Raw genomic sequence first — 26,577 nt, 5'->3', positions numbered from 1 at the left:
GGAGAAGGTAAAAATATGGCTGCATCCTAAAACAATAAAAACAACCCAACAAATAGACATCAATCACCAAATACGCAGATATCCAGCAAGATAAATAAAGCCCAACAGGATCTTCCCCAGAGGTGCCAGGTCCCGGAATATTGTCCAGCCTGAGTAACTGTCAAAAACTGCACAATATGGCTTGAGACCATCCCAACATGCATTGGTGGCACCTGACAAATAATTTACAAAATAGTTAAAGCATCTGAATCGAATTGAAAGTTTTCAGTCACAGAGTCTCTTCAAAAACAAAATCTAGGGTTCAGAGACTTCAGTTTTATTTACGAACCGTAATGCACGAAACAACAATAACACTTTTGATCAAAAGATAGATTATAACAGGCGTAATTCTTGGAGAAGCAGTTCAGCACCGGCGAAGGGTGTGGCCAGCTGCAGATACTTGCTTGTGCGATCACCCATCTTTTATGAACCGCATTTATTTATTTTTTGGTTTAATAAGCCCAACAAGCCCTCTTTTGGCGCGAAAACCAACAACCACCCCCCACCCCGTTCACGCGCAGGTCTCGCTCGAACCCGACTTCTCGTGCATGAGGTCACCGTCTGCAGCCGGCCAAGGATGCACCGCCCACCTCCCGCCAAGACCCCGCCCATCGCGCTCGCGCCTTGCGTCAGCGCGGCCCCGCCCCTGCGCGCACTCGTCTCTGGCGTTCATTTCATTCCTCGCTTTAATTCCGGGCATTCCTGGCATCCCTGCGTGACTGCGCCGCAGCTTTGGGTCCGCGAGCCCGGCCGGCCCGGAAACGCGCTGATAACTTTCTCACACAGTTTACAAAAAGCCGATTCAGACCACACAGACGGCGCAGACTAAAAAAAAAACAAATAAGCATAAGAGGTGTTTTTCCAGGTAAGTTTCCAGTTAAGGACTAGCGCGGCTTTCCTGCCGCTTTAAACGGAGTTGTAGAGACACTGGTGGCCGCGAGGGCAGCGGGTAGCCCGCGTCTGGATGCCGACAGGCTCCTTCCAGTTTACCCGCACACCCCCCGCCGTCGCAACGAAATTTCTCGCATTTTTGGCATTTTTTTCGCGCCGGAGACTGAGCGTGAGGGGTGCCGGGCGGCCCGGAGCCCGTACGGGACGCGCTTTGCTTCAGCTCAGCCGCCGCTTAAACTGATTGAGCCCATTTTCTTTTTCAGCAAGATGACGGATAAGACTGACGCTCTTCTCTCCCCTGCAGTGGCTCCGACAAGGAACGAGGCGCTGCTGTCACCGGGGACTTGTTGCGTCTGCGGGATAGCCCGGAGTTTCCATTCTTTATCACACCGGCCGTCTTTGCCGTGAGTATCCCGATTGGTTATGGGGACGAGCGGTATCCCCATACACTCCGTCCTGGTCTGCTGGCTAAATCTTGGGTCGTTAAAGGGTAGTTTCTGCAAGCGGTCACTTTTTCCATTTATCTTTTTAACTTTATAGGAGTTTGTGCTCAGTAATTAAGGGATTATTTAGTTGATGACGAGGTCTAACCCTAACTGGATTTAAAGACAAAGGAAAAAGAGCTGAGTGCCGGGAAAACGCCACCAACGAGCGATTTTTATGTGACTGTAATCGTCTTTCTCAGTGGTATTTCTGACAGATTTATCGGGGGTATCTGGTTGTAGAATAGTTTCTTGCAGTGGTTTGTGAGGTTTGTTTCTGTCGCCGTCCTGTTGCAGCACTTCAGATGCCGAGTTTCCTTTGATGGCTTTCACTTCCTTTCCATCATTTGTTACAAAACCCCCCAAACTTCGGCTTTCTAAGCGACATAGCGCCTTGCAGCCCTTTGCAGAAGAGAGGAATTAAACAAGCCTTGTGGTTTACAGTATTATCTGTCCTACTCATACCCGCATCTCCTCACACACCCATGTTCCCAAAAACTCCCCTTTACTCAGTATTTTTTTATCTAGTACGCTCTGTAGATTGACCCCAGCGTTGTATGTTGATGTCCTGTGTGATCCCGGTGTTGGTGTGATGATATCTCTATAGCCCGGGATTAAATGTACTCTTTCATTATGTATCGCGCTGGAATTGTCCACATGCATTATGTATAAACATTGTATGTCGTGGCTAGACGCAAGCCCTTAACTTCTCTTAAGGTCAAACTATCTTGGGCAGAAGCTTGTTTAAAATTCACAGTTCAGGGTCAGTGTGGTGTACATTTACGGAGATGTCCTGGATGTTGCTGGCTGTGTATAAGGAAACAGACTTGATTGCTGTATCCTTTTTACTAGGTTACCTGTTTACCTGGGGGACCTTAGATATTCACCATTACATTTCTGAGGGGTTGAATTGTGTGCATTTGGGTGTATGAGAAGTATGTTAGAGAAATGACTTCTGGATCACTGCTGGCTCCCAGAAACATCTTCTTGAAGTACTTTTGCGATTTAGGGATAGACCTCTTTTCTGGCGGTTAATTTTTACTTCTCCTGCCCTTCTGCACATATTAGAGAATGTTTCTTGATGTCTTAAACTGTCCCATGTTTACCACTGTGAACAGATTAACCCCTGGCAGGTGAACTGTCTTACCTCACATGTGGCAGGGGTGATGTAAATGCAGCAGGGGCTTGGCTGTATCGCCCCCCCCCTGGTTAAAATCAGAAGAAACTGAGGGAATTCATTTATGAAATCAGATCTGAAGAAAGTTAGTCGATGGTTATATGGGGTACTTAGTTTACTTGCTGAGAGTGTGGTGTGTACTTTCTGAGACCTGGGACAAATGGGTCTTGTCTGGACTCCATTGCAAATGAGTAATCTTAAAGCGGCACAGCTCTCCCTGCCCACACACAGTTCTGGAGCCCCTGCTCGACTTATGGTGTTTTTCCACTGTCATACAGGAACTGAGCCGTGCCACGAGTACAGCTGAGTGCTGGGAAACCACTGCAGAAAGGTCGGCTTGGTTAAGGTGTTACCAAGTTTGGAGAGTGACAATGATGTAAAAAGAGATGCTTATTTAGTGTTCAGATAATGTAGCATCATCATTTACTATGAGTAAATGTTGTTCTTTTTTTCTTTTTTTTACTGTGTGCTAATTTCCGCTAACACATCTGTGAGAATCGCTGTGTTATGCAAGGATCAAACGCTATTGGAATTAGTGTTCGCCTGTGTAAATTTGCATTACGAATCCATTCCTTTTAGCTGTTCTGTAGTACTTTTTTTTAATTAGAGGTTGGAAATTTTCAAGTTCTGAGTTTTCTGGAATACATTGCGATACTACTATTAATGAATAATATATAGATTCTTCACTTTTCCCTTCAGATAATCCATGGATTATCTAAAGCAGGGCCATGTCAGCGTGCTTCTTGTTCTGGTACTGCTTGCATACTTTCAATGAAAAAGTGCCAGTTTGCGGTATGGCTCGGTTCTTGGTGCCAGTGGAAATGCGCCATAATAGACTAACTCAGATCTGGCGCTCTGTTCTGAAGGAGGATAACTTTCTCACTTTGTCTATCAGTTAATGCTCTTCTAATGTATTCTAATGTGAAGTTTAACTGCCCTCCTGTTTGTGGTAACTGCTGCACCCCCCAGCTGTGAAACCCAAGATGTGTGCTACCTCCTTACAGCGTGCCTTGTGCTCCAGAAAGATTTTGGGCATGGGGGATTGTGTGACAAGAGGCTTGTCTGCTTGGTCATTCTGTTGGGGCATTTCTGGTCAACCGGGCTGGACTCCCATCAACCTTGTCACTGTGCACGTGGGGCAAAATCGCCTTGCGTCTGCCTTAGCCAGCTCCAGGCCGGCATGTTGTCATGGCAGCAGCAGTGGATGTGGGACCATATGGTCCCTGTATGCTTCAGATAAGCTATCTTGCAGTTTGGCTTATCAGTGGAATCACATGCTTTGCGCTGCGGTTGCGGGGGAAGGGGGCGCCCTGTCCAAGCTGGACTCTTGGGCTCCATGTAAGGATTCCCTGCTGATCACATGCCCGTACCCATATGATTTGGCTCATGGTCCACGCCTGAAGCACAGTGAGACCGACAGTCAGGTGGAATGATGTCCGACAGGCACTTGTGCTCTTTTCTATTCATATGTCTCTCTCGGTTGCCATAGGAACACCCCGTACCTATAAGTTGCCATACTTTATGGAACGTGTCCATATTCTCTACTGGTTATGCAATGCTCTTACTGATCTTAATTAAAGATGTGCAGTCTCTGGGACTTAGGGGTATAATATAAGGAATTCAAGGACCCTCGGTAAAACATTAGCCAAGAGTGAATTGTTTAAGTTTCCGTTTGGGGGCAGCTGTTATGGTACTCTCTGGAAAGAGTGGATTTCTCTTGAAGTGGACCTGTCATGTTGTTAACTTTCATGTCCCAAAATCCAGCTTGGGCTGGACAGAGATGTGTTCAAGGCTTGATTTTAAAGCATTTAAGATTTTCCATGCCCATGCCATTTAAGGACAGAAAGTTGGCCTCCTACTGCACACCTGAATTATTTTCTGCCCTGGTTTGTGTATGCTCTTCCTGCAGGATAGGGTCTGTGGGAGTTACTGGGGCCGTGGGCAGGTCCAGACTCCACGGTGCCATGGCATTTGACCCCCGTGACTCAGCGCAGATGTTCCGTCCCTTCTGTCTTCAAGCACTTGCAGATCCCTTGGATTTAGGAAAACAGCAGTAGATGCCGTTGGGACATGTTTTTAGCTGGAGTCTTTAGCGTCAGTTGCTAAATGCATTTACCCAGAGGCAGAAGTTAAATTTAAAGCTGTATTAAGCTGTATAGCTCAGCTGAGATTTTTTTGTGGCTTTTTAATTTCCTGCTTGCCCCTCTGATAAGACGCTCACACTGGATAAGATGTTAAGGCTTCTGGCTTTGACTTGTGTTGTGGCTGATCTATAGTGATGAGGTCAGTTAGTCAACACATGTGGGTTTACCGTTGCACAAGCAGAATGCGGTGGATGTTCCCTCTGCTCTCAGCTGCTTTTCTTTTGAAGGACTGATTTTTTTTCAAACGGCACTGGAGATGGGGCTTTGGACTTCTTGGCGTCTAGCAAATGGTACCATTTGCATGCGTAAGCAAAGTCTGCAGACGGTGCAGGCTAGGAGTGCTTCAGTGAGGGTAGAAGCAGATGTTTAGTCCATATGTTGGTTAGTTTTAACCTTCCAGGGTGTTTATCTTGTGTGTTGTTTGTGATGAGCTGTGGATTGATGTAATGTTTTTGATTAGTAGGAGTGTCTACTAGAGGTGGCCCCTCTAATGAGCATTGGTGCAGATATGGAGATTAGCCAGTCAGACCAGTGCTACAGTTTGAAGCCCAGCCTACACAGTAGCACTGAGGTATGGACCCTGCCCCACAGACGGTCACTTGCAAGCTTTTGCTTTTTATGACTGAGGCTGGGCTCTACCACCTACCAGTGCATCACCCCGCAAGATGATCTTTATTTCTAGAAGCTCTGTCATCGCCCCCATTCACAGAAGTCCCATCTGTTCTGTGCATGGTATTCTGGTGAAATGCCCATATTACTGTGTGAGCTCGCGTGGCTGTATGTGTGAGTGTAGTACATGATTTAACAAAGCTGATTTATTATTGATACACAAAATCTAAGGAAATTTTGTCCTGAATGAGCTGTTGAATACAGCTCGGTATTTAGCTTTTTTTTTCCCCTTAATTTCGTGTGGTTTCCTTGCCCCGACCTGCTCTCACATGGCTGCCATGTGGTGTGAATCAGCGCGTGTGTACAGGACTGACCTCCCCTTTTGGCCGCTCATTACTCCAGCATCAGCGTCAGGCATTTGTGGTTTCATTTGAGTCCTGGACTGTGATAGTATTTATTTGTTGTTGTCATGGTGTGTGTTGATGATCCGTTAAATGAGAATGCGGGCTCGCTCTCATTGTTCCTGCTCCTCATCCCTGGTTCTGCCGGGTCACGCATGGACCAGTGGCACTCTGGCATGTGGCTATACCCTCCCTGGCTGTAATTAATGATGTTTTCTGGTAACCTTTCTGTGTTTCCCCCTTCCAGCAGCAGTTTGTGTTAATGGTCCTCTGACTGGGCACACATGAAAAGGGTGTCTAATCCATGGATTATTAGTAGTTTTGGGATCTGACTCATCAAGAAACCTCAAGAATTCTTGGAGGCTGGCAAGGGCAGGCAGGAAGTCCAGCCTTGAATGGTTTCTTCTTCCAGCGGTGGAGGAAACAATGCTAGCCCAGCTTCTCCATTCAGTAAATGTGTGTAAATCCATGCGTGGCTGTCTGTGACTCCTCCTCCTTCCCCTCCTCCTCCTCCACGGGCTTGTTTTGTACGTTTCCTCTGGCCCTTCAGTTTATGTGATTTCATTCTTCCGCTTGCTGTCCCATTGTCTGGTTCCTCTGCTCACTCTGTCCCCAACCTCCGTCACTCAGCCCACTACTGTTATAGTCTTTCTCTAAAGAGGACATGGATGGCACCTTCTCTATCATGGCTAAGAGCTCTGTGTTTGTGGTGTGTAATTATCCCATCTGAAGGTTGCCCTTGACAATGGAGATGACTTAAGAAGCTTTGTGGATTGTTACTCGGTGAATGTTTTTTGTCAATGCAGTAACGCAACTTGAGCCGCAGCACGCCCTGCAAACGTAGCTTCTTGGGAGAAGTTTATTGAAATTAGCTTGTTTGGAGCACCAGGTACCTAATGTGGCTGCTTTGTCTAAAGATTTTAAAAGCTTGTAGGTAGTTCCGCCATCTGAATAAGAACATCATGTCCCCAGAGGATTTCAAATTGATTTGCCTCAGATGTAAGTCTTTTGTTGGAAAGGTGACTTCAGCTGGTCACCCAAATAATGTACCAATTATTCGGTGATGGCCTGTGTATATGTTTGCCAGGGCTACATAGGTGATCGTTAAATATTCACAGCTGCTTGTTTGAATTCTCTGCAGCCTTGGGCATCCACTTAGTTTCCCAACAGGTAGCTGTACTTAACACACTTCTGTCTGCCTTGCTAAATTAATAGTTTTATTTTTTTTTTAAACAACTCTGTGGAAATGTTATCTTGAGAGAAAATTGATTTGTTGTAGTGTTAGTTACTTGTGTTCCTGGCTTGGCTGTTGGTGATGATCAACACTTTTGCCATTCATTAAAAGTGCTCCACTGTCTTGGAGCCATCATCTCAACCCCACATCTCCTGCAAGGGTTCATTGCCATAGTTTTGCTGTAACTCCCCCTTCTGACCAGTGTGTCCAGGGGATTGATCTGGTGGTACTCCGTAGATGTTCGCTGACATAAATGCACTCGCGCTATAAGAGGAATATTTACCAATAGCATATTTTTAATATCACATGATCACCCCCCCAGCAACTTATCTTAGGACTGAATGATCCCATCCTGGTAAGATATGCTATTAACAAGAAAAGCCCATATGGGAAGTGAAGTCCATCCCACTGCATTAGTGCCTCAGTGGGAGGGGCTGACGTGGCCCAGTGCAGAATAAACAAATGCTTCCTGGACCTGGAGCCTGTGGGCTTTCACCTACCTCCTCTTCTGCTGTCCTGCAGGCCCCAGCGTCTGCCCTAAGAGCTGTTGCAAGTAACACTTTGACGTTCCCCAGGGGGGCATTGGAGGCCACAGGTCTGATGACATGTAATGTTATCTTATCTGCCTCTGCACATTCCATATGTTAGGATCACATGTCTTACTGACCACCTTTAAGTGATGCTTAATGTAAATTTAATTTTTTTTTAAATCCGTAGTTGTCTTCCAGTATCCATCTGCCTTGTGCATCTTGCATGGTTATTAATTAGCTGTTAAATATTATTCCACCTATTGGATTAAAATTTTATGTATTACCTTCTTTTTAATTGCTCCTTTCCCCCCCACTGTTAGTGCTGTAAGGTAATGGGGGTAGAGGTATTGTTGGTGGTATAGGATGAAGGGGGGTGTAGCTGGTGTAGAATATTGCTGGAAATTTAAACTGGAACGCTCCCTGAAGTTGTAATTCCGACTTGCGAACTCAGAGGAATCGACACAACCCTGAGCTCAGAATTCAAGATGGCTGTGCGCTTTACAACAGAAGTTAAAGCTGTGGTTTTATACTGTTTAGTAGCACTTGCGTCTTATTTGTGGCTCATTAAATTGCTTGTACACTCAATACTGTCCAACCACTATCTGTGGATGTGGTGTTATGCAAAATCTCACGTAATGTGTTGTCATCCACGGATTTTGCTAACAATTAACCAGGCTAGAACTGGGGCTCATTTCATTAGGTAGGATTTCTTGCTGACAACTTGTTGGATTTAAGGTAGTCTGGGCTAAATGTAAATGAATGACAATGTAAATTTAAATTGGGTTAAATTAAATCTGACAAGTTATTCAGGCAAGCAAGAAATCTTGCTTTTTGAAGCAGGTCCCTGGACTGCTAAAAGGCGTTCGGACTTTCTGTACTGGAACACCGTTAACTTGTGTGTGACGTCATTCCCAGTTCCGAATTCTGACCTTCGAGGTAAATGGAACGTAGTTTAACTATAGGCTGATTTATACCTCTGTGTCGATTTGGGCTTTTGTTCCAGTCCCGGAGGGCAATTTGCGACTCCTGGAATCATCCTGGCTTAATGGCCAGTGTCACTGGCTCCAGTGTGCCAGTGGAGGGTTTGGACCGCTCTTGTTACAGTAGGAGAGAGGCCATTTTTGGTTTTAAGACTGTTTGCTGCTGTTTTGTAAAGTGAGAACCAAATGATATTTTCCCCTATTACAATCAGGAACCTGCATTGGGTTCTACTGGTGGTTCTAGGGTTAAAAAACAAAAGGTGACTGTATACTTTACACAATGTCCGGAGTAACACATGCACATGGCAAATAAACACATTGTAATAAAGGAGATGACTGGTCTTTTAACATGGAAGTTGCTGTTTTTAACAGCCACAACTTGCCTAATACTAGCTGAGGCACAGACAGGAAAGCCAAAAAGTTGCATGACATTTTACACGCTAACAAAATGGATGCATTCCATGGCAAGCATTACATAGTTACGGCATTTACTATTGACAGCATGAATACACAAATGCAGACACATTCATTTACACTATTTACAGACAGGTGGGGTGCAGAGCATCCAGGTAACTGCATAATTAGTCCTTCTGACCAACCCTGCCATGTCACATTATGTCAGCCAATTCATCTGGGTGCGATCAAAGTTCACAGCTGGGACGTTGCACAGGTGGTCCGTCGAACGGTGATCGGCACAGTGATTACAGCCCATCTGACGTTTTATTTTTAAAGTGATGTTGATTTTGTTTGAAGTATATGGCCACTTTAAGGGTAGACTAGAGCAGTGTTTTTCAACCTGTCCCCGGGGATCCCTAGACTGTCCACGTTTATGCTCTCTCACAGTTGGTCCCCAAGGACTGGTTTGTGAAACACTGGACGAGGGGATCAGTCCTTAGTTGCTGTAGTGCTGATTAGAGGTCGACCTCTAGTGCTGATCTTGCGTCACAACATACTAATGCCATCAGACGGCAATGTGCAGGCCAGCCTGATTTCGCTTCAGTAGAAGTGTTCAGTCCAGTGGGCTGCAGGGGTGTTCCGCTTGTGCTCGTGCCCGTTTTAGGTTGTGTGTTCCCGCACAGCTGGGCCCATTCCTCTGCTCTTCTTGGCACGTCGAGCCGCTCTGTGTGGCCCCAGGGGTCTCCAATCACCCTCAGTATGTTGATCAGCTTGGAGGCTTGGGGTTCAGCCCTCATGCTTGTCCCGACAGGGTGGTCAAACTGCATGTCGAAGCCTCGCCCCTCCCTCACAGCCGGCCTCTTTGACGTGTCTGTTGATTTTTCAGAGATATCTACAGAGATATCAGTTTAAATGATGAGGATTCATTCATATTGTATTCAAATCAAATGTTAGCAGGATATCTGCTGTTACTTCCCATCTGTGTGTAACTGTAATGCCATAAAAGGCCTTTGATTTAGCCTAATTAAATTAGTGTTGAATTTAAGTAACAATATTTAAGCCTTTAATAGTCCTTGATGCATCAGTCTTTTTATTAATTTATCTAGTTATACTAGACAACATTTATTTTTGTTAGTTTTAAAAAGGTAAGTTAAAGAAGTAGCTGTTCATGCAAGTCCCTGAGTAACAGATTCTTGGTATCTTAAGCCAGCCTAATTAATCAAGTTCCGCTAGATGGGAGACCTGTGGGCTCAGTGTGCCGAAAAGGCCCAGGAATGGCAAATGATGTACTGGGGGCCACAGCAGACGAAAGCCAAGAGTCTGAAAAGGCTGTACAAGGCTGTTGTGTTAACATGTTTAGGGAGACTTTTCCTGAGAGTCCTGAGAGGTTTGGCTAATGGAAAACATCCCAGACAGCCGCTACTGTGTGTTAATGGAGTTCCAGCTCTCTTGGCAGCCTGATTTATAGGGAGAATACCGGAGTACTGGTGTTAAGCCGCAAATCGATACAGCACTGAAGTGGAGCTTACCGCCTTGGCGCTGCAGGGGTCATCCCTATCCTCCCTGCTTCATTCTCACGTTTCTGACACAAACAGGGCTTAATAAATTGCTCTTTATCTGGACATTGTTTCTGACTGGACATTGTTTCTGATCCTTAGTGGTGGGAGGCCGCTACGACCTCATCTCTTTGTAGGTGGGTCTCCCTTGCTCTGCTGGACATCCACATCCTGCCCGTGGCTGCAGGTAGTAACACTGGTCCCTGTGTCCATCCTGTGTAGATTGAGGAATCTTAGCAGTGGAGGGATTTAAATGGTCCACTCTGTGAGAACAGGGTGTGGCATCCTGTTTGTTTATGGAGATACGGCTCAGGATGGAGTGACTGAGTGGTGGAACTGGTGGGTTGGATGGTTCTGCATCTATCCTGTCTGCAATTGTATAATTGTTTTTTTGACCGCCTTCTGCTGGTGATATGGTGTAAATGCTGTTTTATATTGGCATCGCAGAAGATTATTCCTTTTGGGGTCCTTTTAGGTTCCTATGCTTTGTTCCTCTCTTAAGCTCTGTGATTGTGCCTCCTCCCTCCCCCTGGGGCTTTTCCCTGTGCTCTGCTCCTCTCTTGAGCTGTGTTATTGGTCTGCTTTGTTACCCCCACCATGCCCCCTCCACCAGGACATAGCCGGGCAGTTCTTAAGGATGCTCCACACAGCTCTGTGCTGGAAGTGATTACCCAGCAGTTCATTATGTGCTTCAGCGGGGGGAGGAGTGGCCCCCGCTGCCTTTTAGTGGTCAGCCCCCACCCTGCCCCCTAGTTTCCGGGAAGCTGTGCAGTACCAGTACTCTGCTCCTCTGTCACAGAGAGAGGATTCAGAAACAGATGCTGACAGCCCTGCCTGGGGTGTCAGAGCAGCGTGGGTGGGAGTGGGGGTGGGAGTGGGGGGGGGGGGGGGGAGCGTGCCCCCCAGGTCTGGATGTGTGATTAGTGACCGTTTGCTTTTCTTGCTGGGACCAGACAGGGGATCAGTCTATATATGGTTTCCTCTCTGGTAACGGCCAACCCCCATTATACTTTTGGGGTGTAAAGTGGTTGAAATTTGTTTGGTGGGTCTGTTTTAAACAAAGTTTGAAGAGGGGCTTTGCAGTGTTGGATGGATTGCCTTTGGCAGCCCTCTAAAGTGGGAAAAATAGAGACAAACCTGTTTTGTTTTTTTAAATTTTTATTTTAGGAAATGTCAGATGTAAGACCCAGCTCTTCCTGAGAGTGTGCCTCTCCCCTGGCAGGTTCCCCCCGTGGGTTCTCCGCTAGGTGTGGACGGGCTCCCCCTCGCCACGGCCCCCATGGATACTGGCAGCTGGAGTGGCAGTGAGAGCCCAGCTGAAGACACAGAGCTCCCGGGCGAGCCCGGGGACAAGCCTGGGGACAACGATGCAGAGGGCGTGTGGAGCCCCGACATTGAACAGAGCTTCCAGGAGGCGCTGGCCATCTACCCACCCTGCGGCCGGCGCAAGATCATTCTCTCCGATGAGGGCAAGATGTATGGTGAGAGCGCCCCCTGGGGGCAGGGCACTATGCTGATACCAGATGACAAATTGCACATGGGTGAGCGTCCCATTCCTAAAGCAGGGTGGTGAATGTGTGTTATACCCCCTGCACCTGGTTCTTGGGGGTGTGTGGGGTTGAGGAGGACGTTCTGTACCACAGAGCCGTAGGTTTAATCTCTCAAGGACGGGCTGCGCACACACACACAGACCTGTACTCGTATCTTTGTGGGGACCGTCCATTCATTTCTGTGGGCAAAACCCTAAACCCAACAATGATGACCTTAACCCCTACCCAGCCCTAAGCTTAACCATAAGTAGCCAAACAAAAGACTTTTTTTTTGGCATTTTTAGTTTTTCGATTGCAGTCACAGATTTTTATAAAATTGAAAACGTCAAAATAACACGATTTTATCACATTGCGGGAACATCTGGTTCCCACAATGTAAAGTATATCTGATGCGCGCACACACACACACACACACACACACACACCCCTCACCATGTAATGACTTCCTTTCACACACATTAGGGCTTCCCCGTTGTGGCCAGTGACCTGCCATGCACACTCAATGCCCTTAATGCCCTTAATGCCCCTGCACAGGTACTACCTGACTCCTTCCTTCACCCTGTACAAGATCCTGGCATCTGCAGGAAACAGCAGAGAGAACAGATGGTGGAGCAGCTCCCCCACCCCCCCCCCCCATCAGCTGATGTCATGGAAAAAGGGACTGTTTTGTGTATTGGTGCAGGGGGAGCAGTGTGCATTAACGGTGTGTGTTTGCACCCTCATCGACTTGTTTAGAGGTGTAGGAGTAACACTGCAGCCTTTGTAGCTGGCATCCCCCCCCCCCACACACACACACACACACACACACACACACACACACACACACACACGGTTCTCCCATGATGCCACTTACTCCGCCTGGCTTTAAAAACCATCACTGCCAACCTCACATACAAAGAGCAGAGGCTGCATTCGAACCCTGGAGCTGGGAGGAGGCACCGTGCCGATAGCGGGTCTCATAGTTGTATATAAAGGGTATATAAAACTGGGGCTGAGCAGCGCAACATGTCTGACACCCCTGACTGCCAATTGGATGGAACTCTTACTTTAATCAGTAATCATTTTTGTTTTTTTGTGACAGTATCTGGTGACCGCCCCACCAGGTGAAGGCTAATTCAGTGGGGTGGGGGGGGCATTTAGGGTGATGGGAAGTCTGTTGGGGGATAGAGAGCGGAATCAGCTCCTTAGGATGTGGGGCTGCTGTAATGGCACATCGTCACTTGTAGTACATTTATCATGATGCCTGATTAGCCTCCATGGTCGCCTTCAGGGCTTGCGGTGGGGGGAGGGACACTGGCTCCTGGGGGTGTCTCCATCGCATGGTGTCCTGGATACCCTTCGGCCCCATAGCTGCATGCTGCTAATTAGCGAATGCCTCCATGGCAACTACCTCTGGGCATCAAACAGGCCTGCAATTGCTACGGATGAGCCCGTCGTTCTGTTTACCTGGAGGGCTTTGTTGCTGCTCTTGGTGTGTTTGGGGGATCGATAGCTGGTAGGCATCCTTAAGCTGATGGAGCTGGGGTGGGATTGGATGGAGCCTGTCCGCCTGCCTCCTGTGAGCCTGGGGCTTATGAGGGCAGGCTGTGCTTACTCGATCCCTACCAGCCCCCTTGTTCCGTCTGGGATTGGGATACTAAGCTGGTAACGGTGTTGCCATCAGAAGCTCAAAGTACATAGGTCTTACACCCAGTGCATTTCTGCAGCATCACTGGCTGGATTTCATTGGCTGCCTGGCACAGCATTTAAGTTTTTGTGAACTCGATACCACTCCCCCCACCCTCTTAGCTGGCCAGGGAAACACCTGTCCCAGACCAGCAGATCTTATCAGTGGAACAGGGCGGACCAGAATGGGTCACTCTGGGGGGGCTGGGCGGGTACTGCAGGAAATGGGCCGCTGTGAGTTTGAGCTCATGTCCAGAGATTGCGGCTTTTCCCGAATCTGAGCAGGAATTAATGACTTTGGTTTGTCCCATCAAACTGATCTCTGATGGAGTCTGGAAACCAATGTTATAGTGTAAAGCTTTGTCAGAAAAGACACAAAGTGCTCTGTGTCTTTCAGGCGTTCCCCCACCTCTCCATATACACCAGCCAGACTGGCATTATCAGCCAGATTATAGCGGGGGCTCTTAGGGTTGAGGATAAGGTCAACTGATCTCGGATCAGTACTTTGCTTGTTTCGTCCTCCCTCAGACTTGTTCTGCTGTAAAAGCTCCTGTACCAGCCCCCATGCCCCCCATCAGCTCGCAGCCTGCCTGTGAAGCCCAGTATTGTATCTCTGCAGTATTATCATGCAGATGAGGGCCCCGGCCTCACTGTTGTCAGTTTTGCTTGGTGGGGTAGCCCAGCTATTGTCCAGGCTTGCCAGCTATTCTCGCTCTGGGGGGGGGGGGGGGGGGTAGGAACTTTCTGTCCAGCCCAGAAGGACTCCAATTCAGACACTGTGTCTGTGTTTGTGATGTCAGTACTGGATGTGTGGTACCTGAGGACGTTAAGGCACTGGGGGTGTCATTGCATTTGAATTTTAATGTTCAGATATTACTGCGGGGCTTCCAGCCTTAGTGTCATGCTAGGATGGGTAGGAGGTTACACAACGCGTCAGTGTCGGTTTAATTAGCTCTGCCTCCAATACCTAATATAAAACACAACTCCCCGACATTACATTATTATGATACGTTAAGTTTATAATGTACTGTTTATGAAAACTGAGCAGTGATGCATTAAGGAATGAGTATCAATGTGTCCTTGAAAGTAAACGGTCTCCTCCAGGTTGACTGGTAGTACTTTAGCACCCTGGTTGTTTCCTCGGTTAGGGACTCACTTTTACACTGACCTAGGTCTGGATCAGCTGTCACACTAGGGGTGACGCTTAGACAGAGTTACTGCTTCCTTAGGGGTGGTTTGAGAAATGCAGTGAGAGAGAGAGAGAGAGAGAGAGAGAGACTGATTTCACAGAAGCTCTTAGCTGGGTCACATGACACTTAACTGTGCATCTGCTGAGAGCTGGAGGGATTCTCTGGAAGTGTGTGTTCATGCGACGTAACATGGAGTCAGATTGTAAACATCAAGGCATTGTGTTCTCCTCAGTGCCCATGTCCTGTTGCCCATAGAGTAGATCTGACATCTTCGTGATTGACTGAAACCCTCTGCCCCTGCCCACTCATGTGATTTAGCCCACCCCCTGCACACTCCTCCCAGCACAGTGTAGCTGAAGGCCTAGGATGAATGAGTGGGCTACACCAGAGCAGTCCCCGACATACAGCAACTTAAAACACAACTGTACAGTACAGCAAGCTCCTTCAAAATACTGCAGTCAGGTGTGCTGATGTTGCCTTTCCTCTAAGGGGTATAGTCTGGATTTGATCAGGTTTACTGTGATTACTTAAATGGCATAGGTGAGGAAATGATGGCATGGAGTGAAGCTGAAGACCCAGACCTCTTCAGAGAGACGGGAAGTTTTCTCACTGTCTTAATCCACCAAGAGGAGCATCAGGTTGATTAGTGTGTTAGTGCACCATTTAGAGGTTCTTTCGGTTTAAAGAGAAGAAGGGCTTTTTTTTTTGAGGATTTCAGCTTCTGAATGTAGCACAATGTTGTCACTCGGAACATGCTGGAATGCGCGTGTCTGCCAGTGCGTACTTGCCGAGTCCTGCGGGCGTCTTTGCCGCCTGGTGTAGAGGATGAATGGCAGAGTGCTGAGCATGCTCACTGCAGCCCTGCATGCTCACTGCAGCCCTGCATGCTCACTGCAGCCCTGCATGCTCACTGCAGCCCGCGCCAGTGGGAGCTCTGATCTGGGCGCCAGGCGTCTGCTTCAATGGCCTTATTGTTCCACTGTGTGTACACGGCAAGCCCCAGCCTCATCTGGCACTGATTATAGCACAGGCATGCTGGGTAATATCCTGGGAGGAAACCCCTCCCCCATGTTTGTTTTACCATGGTCACATGATCTCTCTAAACCACAATCCCTGCTAAGGCTGACTGCCTTACACCTGTGGGGAGTAGAGTTGTCAGGTTGGATATATTAGGGGCTGACATCACTGGGTTTTTTGTGTGTGTATGTGTGTGTGGGGGGGTGGGGGTGTGCGTGTGCGCACACGTGTCCATGCTTGTACTCGTACTGGGTGGGGTGTGTGGTAATGAGTGTCCAAGTGCTTGTGGGGCACATAAAAGGAGCTGAAGAAGCCTGAAAAACTGCCCATCCCCCTCTGGTCTGCACACCTGATCTCATGCCCCCCCCCCTCAGTGTGGAGCAGGTGGACTGTTCCGCCTGGTTGCCACGGTGCTATGACTGCTTAGCTTTGTCAGCCCGGCTCTGTTGTGAGATGAAGGGTCAGAATGTTCCATCCTCTGTGGCCAGATGGGGATGTTGTTTCAGTTTGTGCAAACAGAGTTGGAGGACCTCCATTGTCTTAGTGTTGACCTTATTAACTATTTCTGGCATCTAGGAGTTCCTTGCACTCCCTGGATCATTTTGTGTGCTTGTTTTGTAGGACCCCTAGGGTCACTGTGCAGAGATACGATGATCTGCAGGAAGTTAGCTGGCCAGAGTGGATTTGGCTGCTGCTACCTTGGTTTAGTGTTTGTGGTGACTTGTGTGGAGAATGACTCTGGTTTAAATCACACCCTTAATAGTGCTGCTTCAATGACTATGTTTTTTTTTTTAAAATTAAGAATTCAGCAGGCCCCCCTGTGCCCCTGACCAGGATACGTGATTAGAGGAGGGATGGATGGATGGATGGCTTCTGCAGAGTGTTGCATTAAAGTCTCTTATTAGTTATGTAAATGTGATGAGGGGATAATATACCTATTGATATGTGATGTCTTCTGGCCTGGTCATGTTCCCGCAGTTTCCCACACCTCCTCTGACAGGGGACTAGAGGTCTGTGCCTTGGATTCTCAGACTCGCTTGCACTGGGGGAAGGGGGTGTTTCCTGGTTTTGATCCTTCATAATGACAAGTTTTTTGTTTGTTTTTTTCCCTCCACATTTTACATATTATATTCCTGGTTTGTGTATTAGGTTTTGTTATGCAGACCCACACTTTGTAACAGATCCTTATCTGCATATTGTAAACAAACATGTAAAATAATCCAAAATATAACATCAAAACAATCATAATGAACCAACTGCCATCCAAACCCCATGTTATGTCCTGCCGATTATTGCATATCTGTAGCAATAGATCTCTATAGCCATGATTGTTTTTAACCCGGTCAGAATTTCCTGCTGAAACCACCTTAACTGCTATGGGGAGACTCTTTTGCTGTGGCTCTGGTAGTACGCACAAACCCGGTTGATTGTCTCAGACGAGTTGGCACATTGGATGTATGTGCAGCAACACTTTGGTATAGGCCTATCAGAACCGCAATTAGTGTAATGTTTTCCGTGTTGAATGTCTACTTGAGTTCCGCCCATGTCAATAACTGTATTCGTTTCATTGTGCGTACAGAGCCGAAATGATGTACTGAAAGAGTACACAACAAATTCATGTAGTTACAGCCCCAGGGTTGACTGATCTAGGTACTCTCTGGAAATTTCCTTCTGTGGGTCATTCCCTTGCAGTGGATAGCAGGTGGCAGGTCAGAGGGGAGACTGGTGGGGGTTTCAAGCACTTCGGACACGTTTGCTACTCGGAGAAGCTCTGTGATGCCAGCCTGGCTATCAGTATCAGATACAAATGATTGACTGACTCTGGTTTCCGTTCTCCTGTTCTGGAAGGTCGCAATGAGTTGATCGCCCGATACATCAAGCTGAGGACAGGCAAGACAAGGACGCGGAAGCAGGTAAGGCCACGTGGCTCAGCCTTGGCATGGCAAGGGGCCGCTTTTATGTCCTCATCATCCAGCACCGTGACGATGTCCGTGTCGTTCTTACATGTTGGTTTTCCTCTGTCTTGTTCTCCCCTCTTGTCCTCCTGCATAAATAAAAACGGAGGTGTCTAGTCACATACAGGTCTTAGTGAAAAAGAAAGTTCGAGAAATCCAGGCCACCATCAAGGTACGTGTGGCCTGCCCACTGGTGGGCCTCCCCCGTTGCCATGGTTACAGGCTCTCTCTCTCTCTCTCTCTCTCTCTCTCTCTCTCTCTCTCTCTGTCTCCCTCACCCCGCTCCACAGGTGTCTAGCCACATTCAGGTTCTTGCCAGAAGGAAATCTCGTGAGTTACATTCCAAGCTGAAGGTATGCACTCCTCTGCTCTTGGGCTCATGGTCGCTAAGCGCTTCACTCTGTCACCCCTCTCTCCCCCAAATTCATTTTCAGCTTTGCTTCTCCTATGTGTCTGCTGGGTACGTTTTTGCTTTGAGCAAAGGGGACTGGATCTACTTTGGTTCTGGGGTTGGATGTGGGTGCTTGAAGGATCCTGTGATCTTCAGAGCTGAACCACAGCTTCTTGTGTGGGGCTGTATCCCGTCCTGCTCATAGGCGTTTAGTGTTCTCTGCCGGACCCCGTTGAGGTCCCGCCACAGCCTCAGAACCTCGGGAAGGGACTCTCCCCCTTTGGTGCTCTCTGCTTGATAGCCTACGGCTGCGTCTGTGTATGGCTCTGCTCAAGGCAAACGGTGTCCAGCGCTGAGCGTGTGGCCGCTTGGCTCTGCCTGTGAGTGGGCTGTGCTGACCCCTCGTGGGGCTCCCTGGCCGGAGATCGCTTTCCATGCCGGCGGTGAGCCAGGGGCCCTCTGCTCTCCCCTCTCTCTCCCTCCTCTCCCCATACTCGGTCTCCTTTGCCACTTCGGTGCCGTTTGGGCTGTCTTCTCTCCGTCCTTTAACTAATCGTTCAGCTGTCGTTGGTCTCTAGCTGCATCTTCTGAGCTCCTAAACAATCACATGCTGGCCAAGTGTGGTGTGTTGCCCCCCCGTGAGCCAAGGTGACCTGGGCTGTGCCTCCCATGCCTGACTGAAGGTGTGCGGCCTGTGTAGTTGCTCGCCTGGCTCCCCCGCCTCTGCTGTGCATGTGTGCTGGGTGGTGTGTGGCGCCCCCCGGTGGTGCGGGTGGTTCTTGTACACGCTGCCACTCCTGTCTGCTTGCTTGGGCCCAGCAAAGCCTTGTAGTGTCACATTTTAGGTCATTTTCTCCCTAGAGGAATAGTCCATATGACTAAACATTAGCACACTGAAAAAGAGAAGTGTGTCTGTAACAGCGTTCATGCCTGCAGAGTGGTGGTGGCCCCCAGCGTCAGGGCTATCAAAGTCCATTCTCCTGTTTAAAATGACCTGATGACTGACTGCCAGGAGCCCTAAGCTTCCCTCTGCACACGTTTCCCCTGAAGGCAAAGCCCGGTGGAGCTCAGCTGCACTTTGTGGGCAGGTCTCCTTCGTGTTCCTGCCATTGTCTACATTGTAAGGAGCCTGCAATGTGGTTTCGTCGCCCGTGTGCGTCGTGCGCATGTAAACGGAGATGCTGCGGTTTCCAGAGGGCAACCGCGTTGTGTGCAGTCTGCAATTACAGTTTATGGGTTGTAAAATGACAGCCAGCCTGTTCTGTTTGCTTTTAGGTGACCAGCATGGTAAGTCCACACTCGTTGTGGCACCCCCCCCACCCCCCCACCGTGCTTTTGCCTTTACCTCTGCCTGGCTGCCCCTTCCTCCATCATGCTAACTCTGATCAGCAGGACTGATCTGTGTGCTCGGCTTCTGGGCTCCCTGGTCATGTCAGGCTACTGCGCGTAAAATGGCAAAAGGGGCCGACTTAAGTTATGGTCATGGTCAGATTAACTGGGTGCTGAAGTCGTCCGAGCTGCTGGTTTTATCTGTTGGCCGTCCTTCACTGCTTGGTCCGCACACACCTGCCCAGCTGGCTCTTTGTGGGATCCTGTATATGTGTACGCAGGCATGCACGCTCTGTGTCTGCATGTGTGTGTGTGGGAATGCATGCTCTGTGTGCGTGCTCACGGTCTGTCTGCACGCTGAGCTTCTTCCCGCTGTGGCAGGACCAGACAGCCAAAGACAAGGCCCTGCAGAGCATGGCCTCCATGTCCTCGGCACAGATCGTCTCCGCCACCACGGTCCACAGCAAGATGGGCCTCCCCCTTGCCCCGCAGGCCTCCTTCCCGACAACCCCTACGGTAAGTGGCCTGACCCAGGCCTATTCACTAGGTGAGGCTGAGAACATTGGTCTCTTATTCGGGATGGCTGAGGAGAGATGTGGGTTTCGTCTGTCAAACGAACACTGGAAGATGGTCGTTTGTAAATAAAGTTTTTGTTTTTTTCTTTTGAACCATTTTGCCAAGTTAACACTACAGAACTCTGGGCTTCTGGCCATCAGTGTGTGGGTTGGACGGATTATATTTTCGTTATCTGCTGACTAAGCTTTTCTCTAGTTTTGGCAGGGCATGGTTACGCCAGGCCTGGCTGGATCGTCACAGGAGTGAGTAGAGTGCTCTGCGTTTGTCCCACCTGTGTGCTCACGCTGACAGGCCTCAGTAACCGACTGGCTGTCTCACTACTGCTTCCCATTTCAGCATCAAGCCATTCACCCAGCAAGACTCCTCAATCCAGGCCCTGCCAGCTACGCCCATTGCAGGTGGGCTATTTGTGTGGTTCTCTCCAGCGATTCACTATCCTTTAAGGAAGAACCCTGTCTGGCTAATTGTATTCCGGCCATTGATTGGTCCACAGACATGTCAGCTCTTATCGGATTGGGTGCTTTTGTGTCGCAGGCTACGAGCCCGCGGTGCCTGCAGCCCCTGCTTGGCAGGGCCGCTCCATCGGCACCTCCAGGCTGCGGCTGGTGGAGTTCTCCGCCTTCATGGAGCAGCAGCAGGACCCGGACTCGGTGGGTAGCTGCGTTTATGACCTTGCACCCTGTCGTGAGGAGGAGGTGACACACCAGCACCTCCTCAGTGTATACACTCAACCCTACACCGATGCCCTCCTGCTTCTTTTGAACTCTTACAGAGTATTTGTGCCAATTGTGTGAGGCACAAAACCCTCTTCATAAGCCATTCCCTTAATGAACATGTTCCCCTTCAGGTTTTTAAATCTCTGTGGTGCCTCATTCTTGTTCCTGGTTCAACCAGGAGTTGGTCCTCCATGCTTCATCTAGCGACTGTTCCTGTTACAGGAGCATTGTTTGTTTCCTCTCCGTTCTCTTAGCGGTACGGAATTGGCCTGCACACGTTTAGTTCAGGGCATCAGAGGTGGTCGGGCAGATACAGCCCGTTCATTGGCTGTTTGTTGAGATGACGGAACGGCGTGTCGGTGGCCTGATTCGCGGCGTCTGTCTTGCTCTTCCAGTACAAGCACCTCTTTGTGCACATCAGCCAGACGAACCACTCGCACAGCGATGCCCTACTGGAATCGGTGGACATACGTGAGATTTACGACAAATTCCCAGAGAAGAAGGGTGGCCTGAAAGAGCTCTTCACCAACGGGCAGCAGAACTCTTTCTTCCTTGTCAAATTCTGGGTGAGTCCCGGTCACGAGGCAGACGCCTGTCGTTGGGGTTTGGCCTGCTCCACGGCTCATGCTGCTTCTGTCCTGCAGGGGCACAAACAGCTGTAGGTGTGATTGTGGTTTTTAATCACCCTGGAGCATGTTGTCAGCATTATCATGGGTGGAGTGCTTGTGATCAGAAAGTCTCTGGTTCACATCCTAGGGTTGGCAGTGATTTCACTGCTCAGCCCTTGAGCAAAGCCCTTAAACTCCAGTTGCTTCAGGAACTGTTTTCTCAGCTCAGTCACACATCACTTTGAATACGAGCGCCTGCTGAATAACATGTAAATGTATTATGTCCAAATAATGTCTTGCAGAGTCCTTCCTGGAAGGTTTTTTTCTTTCCTCTGTTAATTATTCTTTTTTTTTTTTATATATGAAATGTTGCATTGAGGGCCTAGCAGTCACCCTCTTTATACATCCTACTGTCTGTGGCTCCATGTCGTAACATGGTCGCAGTCTTGTCCCTAGGCAGACGGTATTCCAGTCTTCCTTAAACAACTTCCCCCTGTCACCCGCAGGCGGACCTGAACTGCAACGTCCAGGAAGAGGCGGGGGCCTTCTATGGCGTCACCAGCCAGTACGAGAGTCCCGACAACATGACCATCACCTGCTCAACCAAGGTGTGCTCCTTCGGGAAGCAGGTTGTGGAGAAGGTGGAGGTAAGAGGAGCTGCCCTGCTGGCTCCCACGAGGATTTGTCTGGCAGAGGGCTTCATGAATCAGCCTTCATTTTCCCTGTTCTGTACATCCCGCTAAACGTGACTGGTCACACCTAATCACACACTAGTATTGCACCCCTGCACTTACTTTGCTTTACTAATCATTTGCACATCTGTTTTCCCCCCACGCATATTTATTTGTTCTCATTCTTATATTGTACTGTTGTCGGTCCTATTGTCCCCTCCCCTGTAACTGTGGCATAAGAATTTCTCAGTGTTCCTCTGAACACGTTACAATGAAACCTGAAACATGAACTTAATGTTTCTGCTGAGATCCCAGAGCCACACCTGAGACGATGGCTGTGGCCCTTTTGTGTTCCCAAGCACATTATCCTGCTGTCCACCCTGAGATGCCAGAAGGCCTGAGCATCTCCCATTTCTCTCCCCCCCCTCCCCCCAGACGGAGTACTCGCGCTTTGAGAACGGACGCTTTGTCTACAGGATAAGCCGCTCCCCCATGTGTGAATACATGATCAACTTCATCCATAAGCTCAAGCACCTCCCCGAGAAGTACATGATGAATAGTGTTCTGGAGAATTTCACCATTCTACTGGTAAGCCCAGCCGCCCGTCACACCTGCCGGCCCAATCCCCAGCAGCCGCGATGACGGCGTGCCCTCTGCCTCGTGTGCTGCAGGTCGTCTCGAACCGTGAGACGCAGGAGACACTGCTGTGCATCGCCTGTGTGTTTGAGGTGTCCAATAGTGAGCATGGTGCCCAACATCACATCTACCGGCTGGTGAAAGAGTGAGTCATCCTTTGGGGTGGGCCGCCCGCAGCCGAGCTGTACCCAGTACGCCTTGAGCTCACAAGTGGAGCCCCACCCCCTGGCGCGCACATGTATGACAGAGACTGTAAATTGTGGTACAGTTGTGATTTGAGATGGGAGTTGCTGGTCCCATGGTATGTTGCAGTGACATGACCACTGGGCGTTTGGAGAGATGACCTCACCATTCCTGCTCTGTCACCGTATTCATGACAAAATGGAAAGCTTTCTTATGTGGCTTATGTAAAGTTCTTTATCTGTATATATGTATGGTTTTAACTGTGTGTGTTTGTGTATGTGTGTGTCTGAACACAAATGTACATGCACACACATTTCCAAAGAAAATCTTTTGAATCGTGTAAGTATGAATTGTTTATAAACTCTTTAGAAGGCAAATCGTCATGACTTACCTGCCTACGGGGACTTTTTCCAAACTTCCAATCACGACAAACTTACCTGTGATCGACGTGCAACAGCTCTCTCAAAGACTGGAGCACTTGGCTGTCATGCCCTGGAAAGGCGGTGCCTTCTATTTATGCAAGTGCGAGGCTGTCGGGAAAAGTCCCGTAAACTCATCTCAGACTCTGTGACTTCGCTCATGGAGGTCAAGCGAGGTTTTCATGGTGGTCTCTTTCTCCAGAGTGGCCGCATTTCGGCTTTTTGTTGGAGTCCTGTTACAGCGCAAGTCTGTGGCCTCAGCTCTCAAAATCTCTCCATGAACCCTTGACTGTGAGCTCCTTCCCACGTGGGAAGCTTGCCAAAGTGTAATAGTACACAGTGCCTTAGTTTAATACTGACTGGACTGTACTGTACTGAGTGGCACTAAGACCAGATCCCAGGGAGCCGTCTGGGCACTGGGAACACGAAGGCTCATCCGGTGGGGCTCAGGCCTACGTCTGAAGATGGGGACTTTAACACATCACCACCGCGCCCACAACACCAAATATGTACCAGCCTGTGGAGAGCGCCTGCACTGTCAGTGTTAAAGTGCCTTATGTTCATGTGGCTGAGCTGGGAGACGATAGAACATTCCGTAATGGGAGTGAAACGGAGACGGCGGGTCGCCACAGTGCGCTTTAGACACTGATGATACGGCAGGACTGAAGAGGGCTGCAATCAGTCACCACACCCCCCCCACCGAGGAGTCTGCATTCACTGACGAGAGGGAGCCACTCTCAAGTCACTCCTTTTTTTTTTGGGGGGGGGGGGATGAGAAAAAGCCTTAAAAGTTTAAAGACTTGGAGTGGAAAGGGGGTTGGTTGCCTGTAAACCATTTGCAGTGGCTGAGGTTGGACCACTGGGATAGTAAGTGTGTAGTTCCCATTATTTCTTAAATACTGGTACTGTTGCTGACGTAAAAATTTTGTCTTTAAAGAAATGAGAATGAAGAGTATATTTAAAAGCTGCTTTGTATAGGAAAACTTTGTTACTGGTAGTTTTTTTTTTTTTTTTTTAAGTGTTTGAGCCGGGAGTGATGTCAAGTAAAAGACGATCATGTGCATTTTTCTGACTGCATACTGTTCTGTATTTGTTCAGACTTTATGCCTTTGAGAAACTGATAGGTTTTGTAGCTTTCCAGGGATTTCTTTATATGCATAAAATAAAACTACTTCCTTCCTCATCCGTCTCTTTAGCACGAACAGACCCTGTAAGACCTCGCCCTCGCAGGCAGTCACCCACACGGGGCTCAGTTTGCGCATCGCTGTGTCTGTGATTCACCACAGTGCCGCAGGCGCTCGACGGTATTTGGGACTGCGCACGAGGACGCGTTCGAAAGCTACAGATGACACCACACAGCAGAATGAGCGCTGTAGTTCTCTGGGGGGGGGGCAACAGCAGACCACCACCTACACTCCAGTCACTTGTCAACATAATACAGGTGATTTTAATATTTTACTGTCAAACTGAAACCATATGTGAGCCTGTAATGCACTGAAGGGTTTTACTGCAGTTACTGGTACTTATGCCAAACCATTTTGGGGGGGGGGTCTTGCAGATTCCTACAATTTAACTTTAAATGATCTTTTATAGGACCTTGGGCATCTATGATAATTGTTTCACTCAGACTGCCAGAATTAATCAGAAACACTTCCTGCCTGCAAAAGTAAATTATCCCTGAAAAAATCATGTACTGTGATTTGGCTTTTTTTAAATAAAATTTAATAAAAGTGTGGGGGGGGGGGTCTATACATTTGAATGAATGAATGTTATATTTATACAGCACTGTTCAAGGCACCCAGAGTACTTAGAAGCAATGGGGAGCCTCTTCAACCACCACCCCTGTGTAGCCCCCACCTGGATGATGTGACAGCAGCCATTCTGCACCAGTATGCACATCACACAGTAGCTAAGGTGGTGAGGGGGCAATTTGATATAGGGGATGATTAGAGGCCATTTCTGATAGGGCCACAATGGGCAATTTTAGCCAGGACATTAGGGAACCACCCCTATTCTTTCAAAAGATGCCTAGGGATCTTTTATGAGAGTCAGGGCCTCAATTTTATATTTCATACAAAGGACTTGATTTTTATAGCAGTGTCCCCATCACTGTGCACTGGAATCCACACAGACCACAGGATGGGCTAACCTGGCCACAACACCACCTCTTCCAGCAGCAACCCAGCTTTCCTTGGTCTGGCATCCAGGTACTGACCAGGCCCAAACCTGCTTAGCTTCAGATGGATTACCTATGCTAAACTGCAGCTGGTATGTCTCCTGACATTTGTTCCTTTTAACTGAAGTATCTTATCAAATGCAGGAATAAGTAATTTCAGTGTTCAGCCACAAGATGGCAGCTCAGTCTGTCAATACCAATAAACAAACCAAAACAGACCTGCAACGTGTCACAAGTGGGGTGGGGGGTGGGCAGAGACTGCTATTCCAGAATAGAGCTGCACATCTGTACATGAATTTGCTGTAGTCTCCCCCTATTAACTGCATTTCCTGTTATACTTTTGCCAAACTAATCAGACCAACCCAACATGATACAAAAACTGTTCACTCCTAAAGCCTGTGTAGTCGATCTAAAGCCAGTCTGGTACATAATGACCAAAGAAACAGTACAAGTATAACAGGCAGAAAAGGATATAGGTTATGAATGAATGTTACATTTGTATAGTGCTTTTCAACACACCTAGAACGCTTTTCAGAAGCAATGTAAACCCACTTCGACCACCACCCCTGTGTAGCCCCCCACCTGGATGATGTGGCGGCAGCCATTCTGCACCAGTACGCTCACCACACTGCAGCTAAGGTGGTGAAGGGGCAGGAGAGAATTCATCAGACACGGGATAATTAGGTCGTCAGAAGTGATAGGGCCACAGTAAACAATTTTAGCCAGGACATTGGGGTACCAACCCTACTCTTTGCAAGGGTGCCCAGGGATCTTTTATGACCTGAGTCAGGACCTCCGTTTTATGTGTCATCTGAAAGACGGCACCATTTTTACAGCAGAGTGTCTGTCACTGCACTAGGGCACTGTGACCCACTCAGACCACAGGTGGGCTAACCTGGTGGCCACATTAACCTCTTCCAGGAGCAACCCAGCTTTCCTAGTTGGCCTCCGATCTAAGGACTGTCCAGGTTGAAACCTGCTAAGCTGAATCCAGTCAGCACCGGCCCAACCTGGACACTCACCTCTCAGTGACAAAGCCACTCTGTAGGACAGGTG

The 26,577-nt window shown here is 48.5% G+C and overlaps 1 protein-coding gene across 4 annotated transcripts; it reads left to right on the top strand.

The window, feature by feature from the left end:
- LOC111857413 (transcriptional enhancer factor TEF-1-like) lies at positions 1-24,528 on the top strand. Of its 4 annotated transcripts, none has more exons than XM_023838260.2 (14): positions 1-904; positions 1,235-1,334; positions 11,662-11,920; positions 17,710-17,774; positions 18,107-18,169; positions 19,483-19,494; positions 19,918-20,052; positions 20,308-20,354; positions 20,449-20,510; positions 20,647-20,762; positions 21,224-21,394; positions 21,943-22,044; positions 22,543-22,695; positions 22,779-24,528. In XM_023838260.2, exons 3-14 carry the CDS (start codon positions 11,719-11,721, stop codon positions 22,890-22,892), a joined length of 1,242 nt encoding a protein of 413 aa, XP_023694028.1. In that variant the 5' UTR covers positions 1-904; positions 1,235-1,334; positions 11,662-11,718; the 3' UTR covers positions 22,893-24,528. The 4 variants fall into 4 exon arrangements, with proteins under 4 accessions (XP_023694028.1, XP_072554578.1, XP_023694025.1 ...); XM_023838257.2 differs by having other exon boundaries at positions 3-904; positions 21,943-22,083; XM_072698477.1 differs by lacking the exons at positions 18,107-18,169; positions 19,483-19,494 and adding an exon at positions 17,926-17,988 and having other exon boundaries at positions 2-904; positions 21,943-22,083.
- Positions 24,529-26,577: the final 2,049 nt, after the last annotated feature.

Source organism: Paramormyrops kingsleyae, chromosome 13 (assembly GCF_048594095.1).
Source record: "Paramormyrops kingsleyae isolate MSU_618 chromosome 13, PKINGS_0.4, whole genome shotgun sequence".
Taxonomy (NCBI): Eukaryota; Metazoa; Chordata; class Actinopteri; order Osteoglossiformes; family Mormyridae; genus Paramormyrops; species Paramormyrops kingsleyae.
The sequence above is the reverse complement of the archived record's forward strand: the minus strand, read 5'-3'. Positions and strand labels throughout refer to the sequence as shown.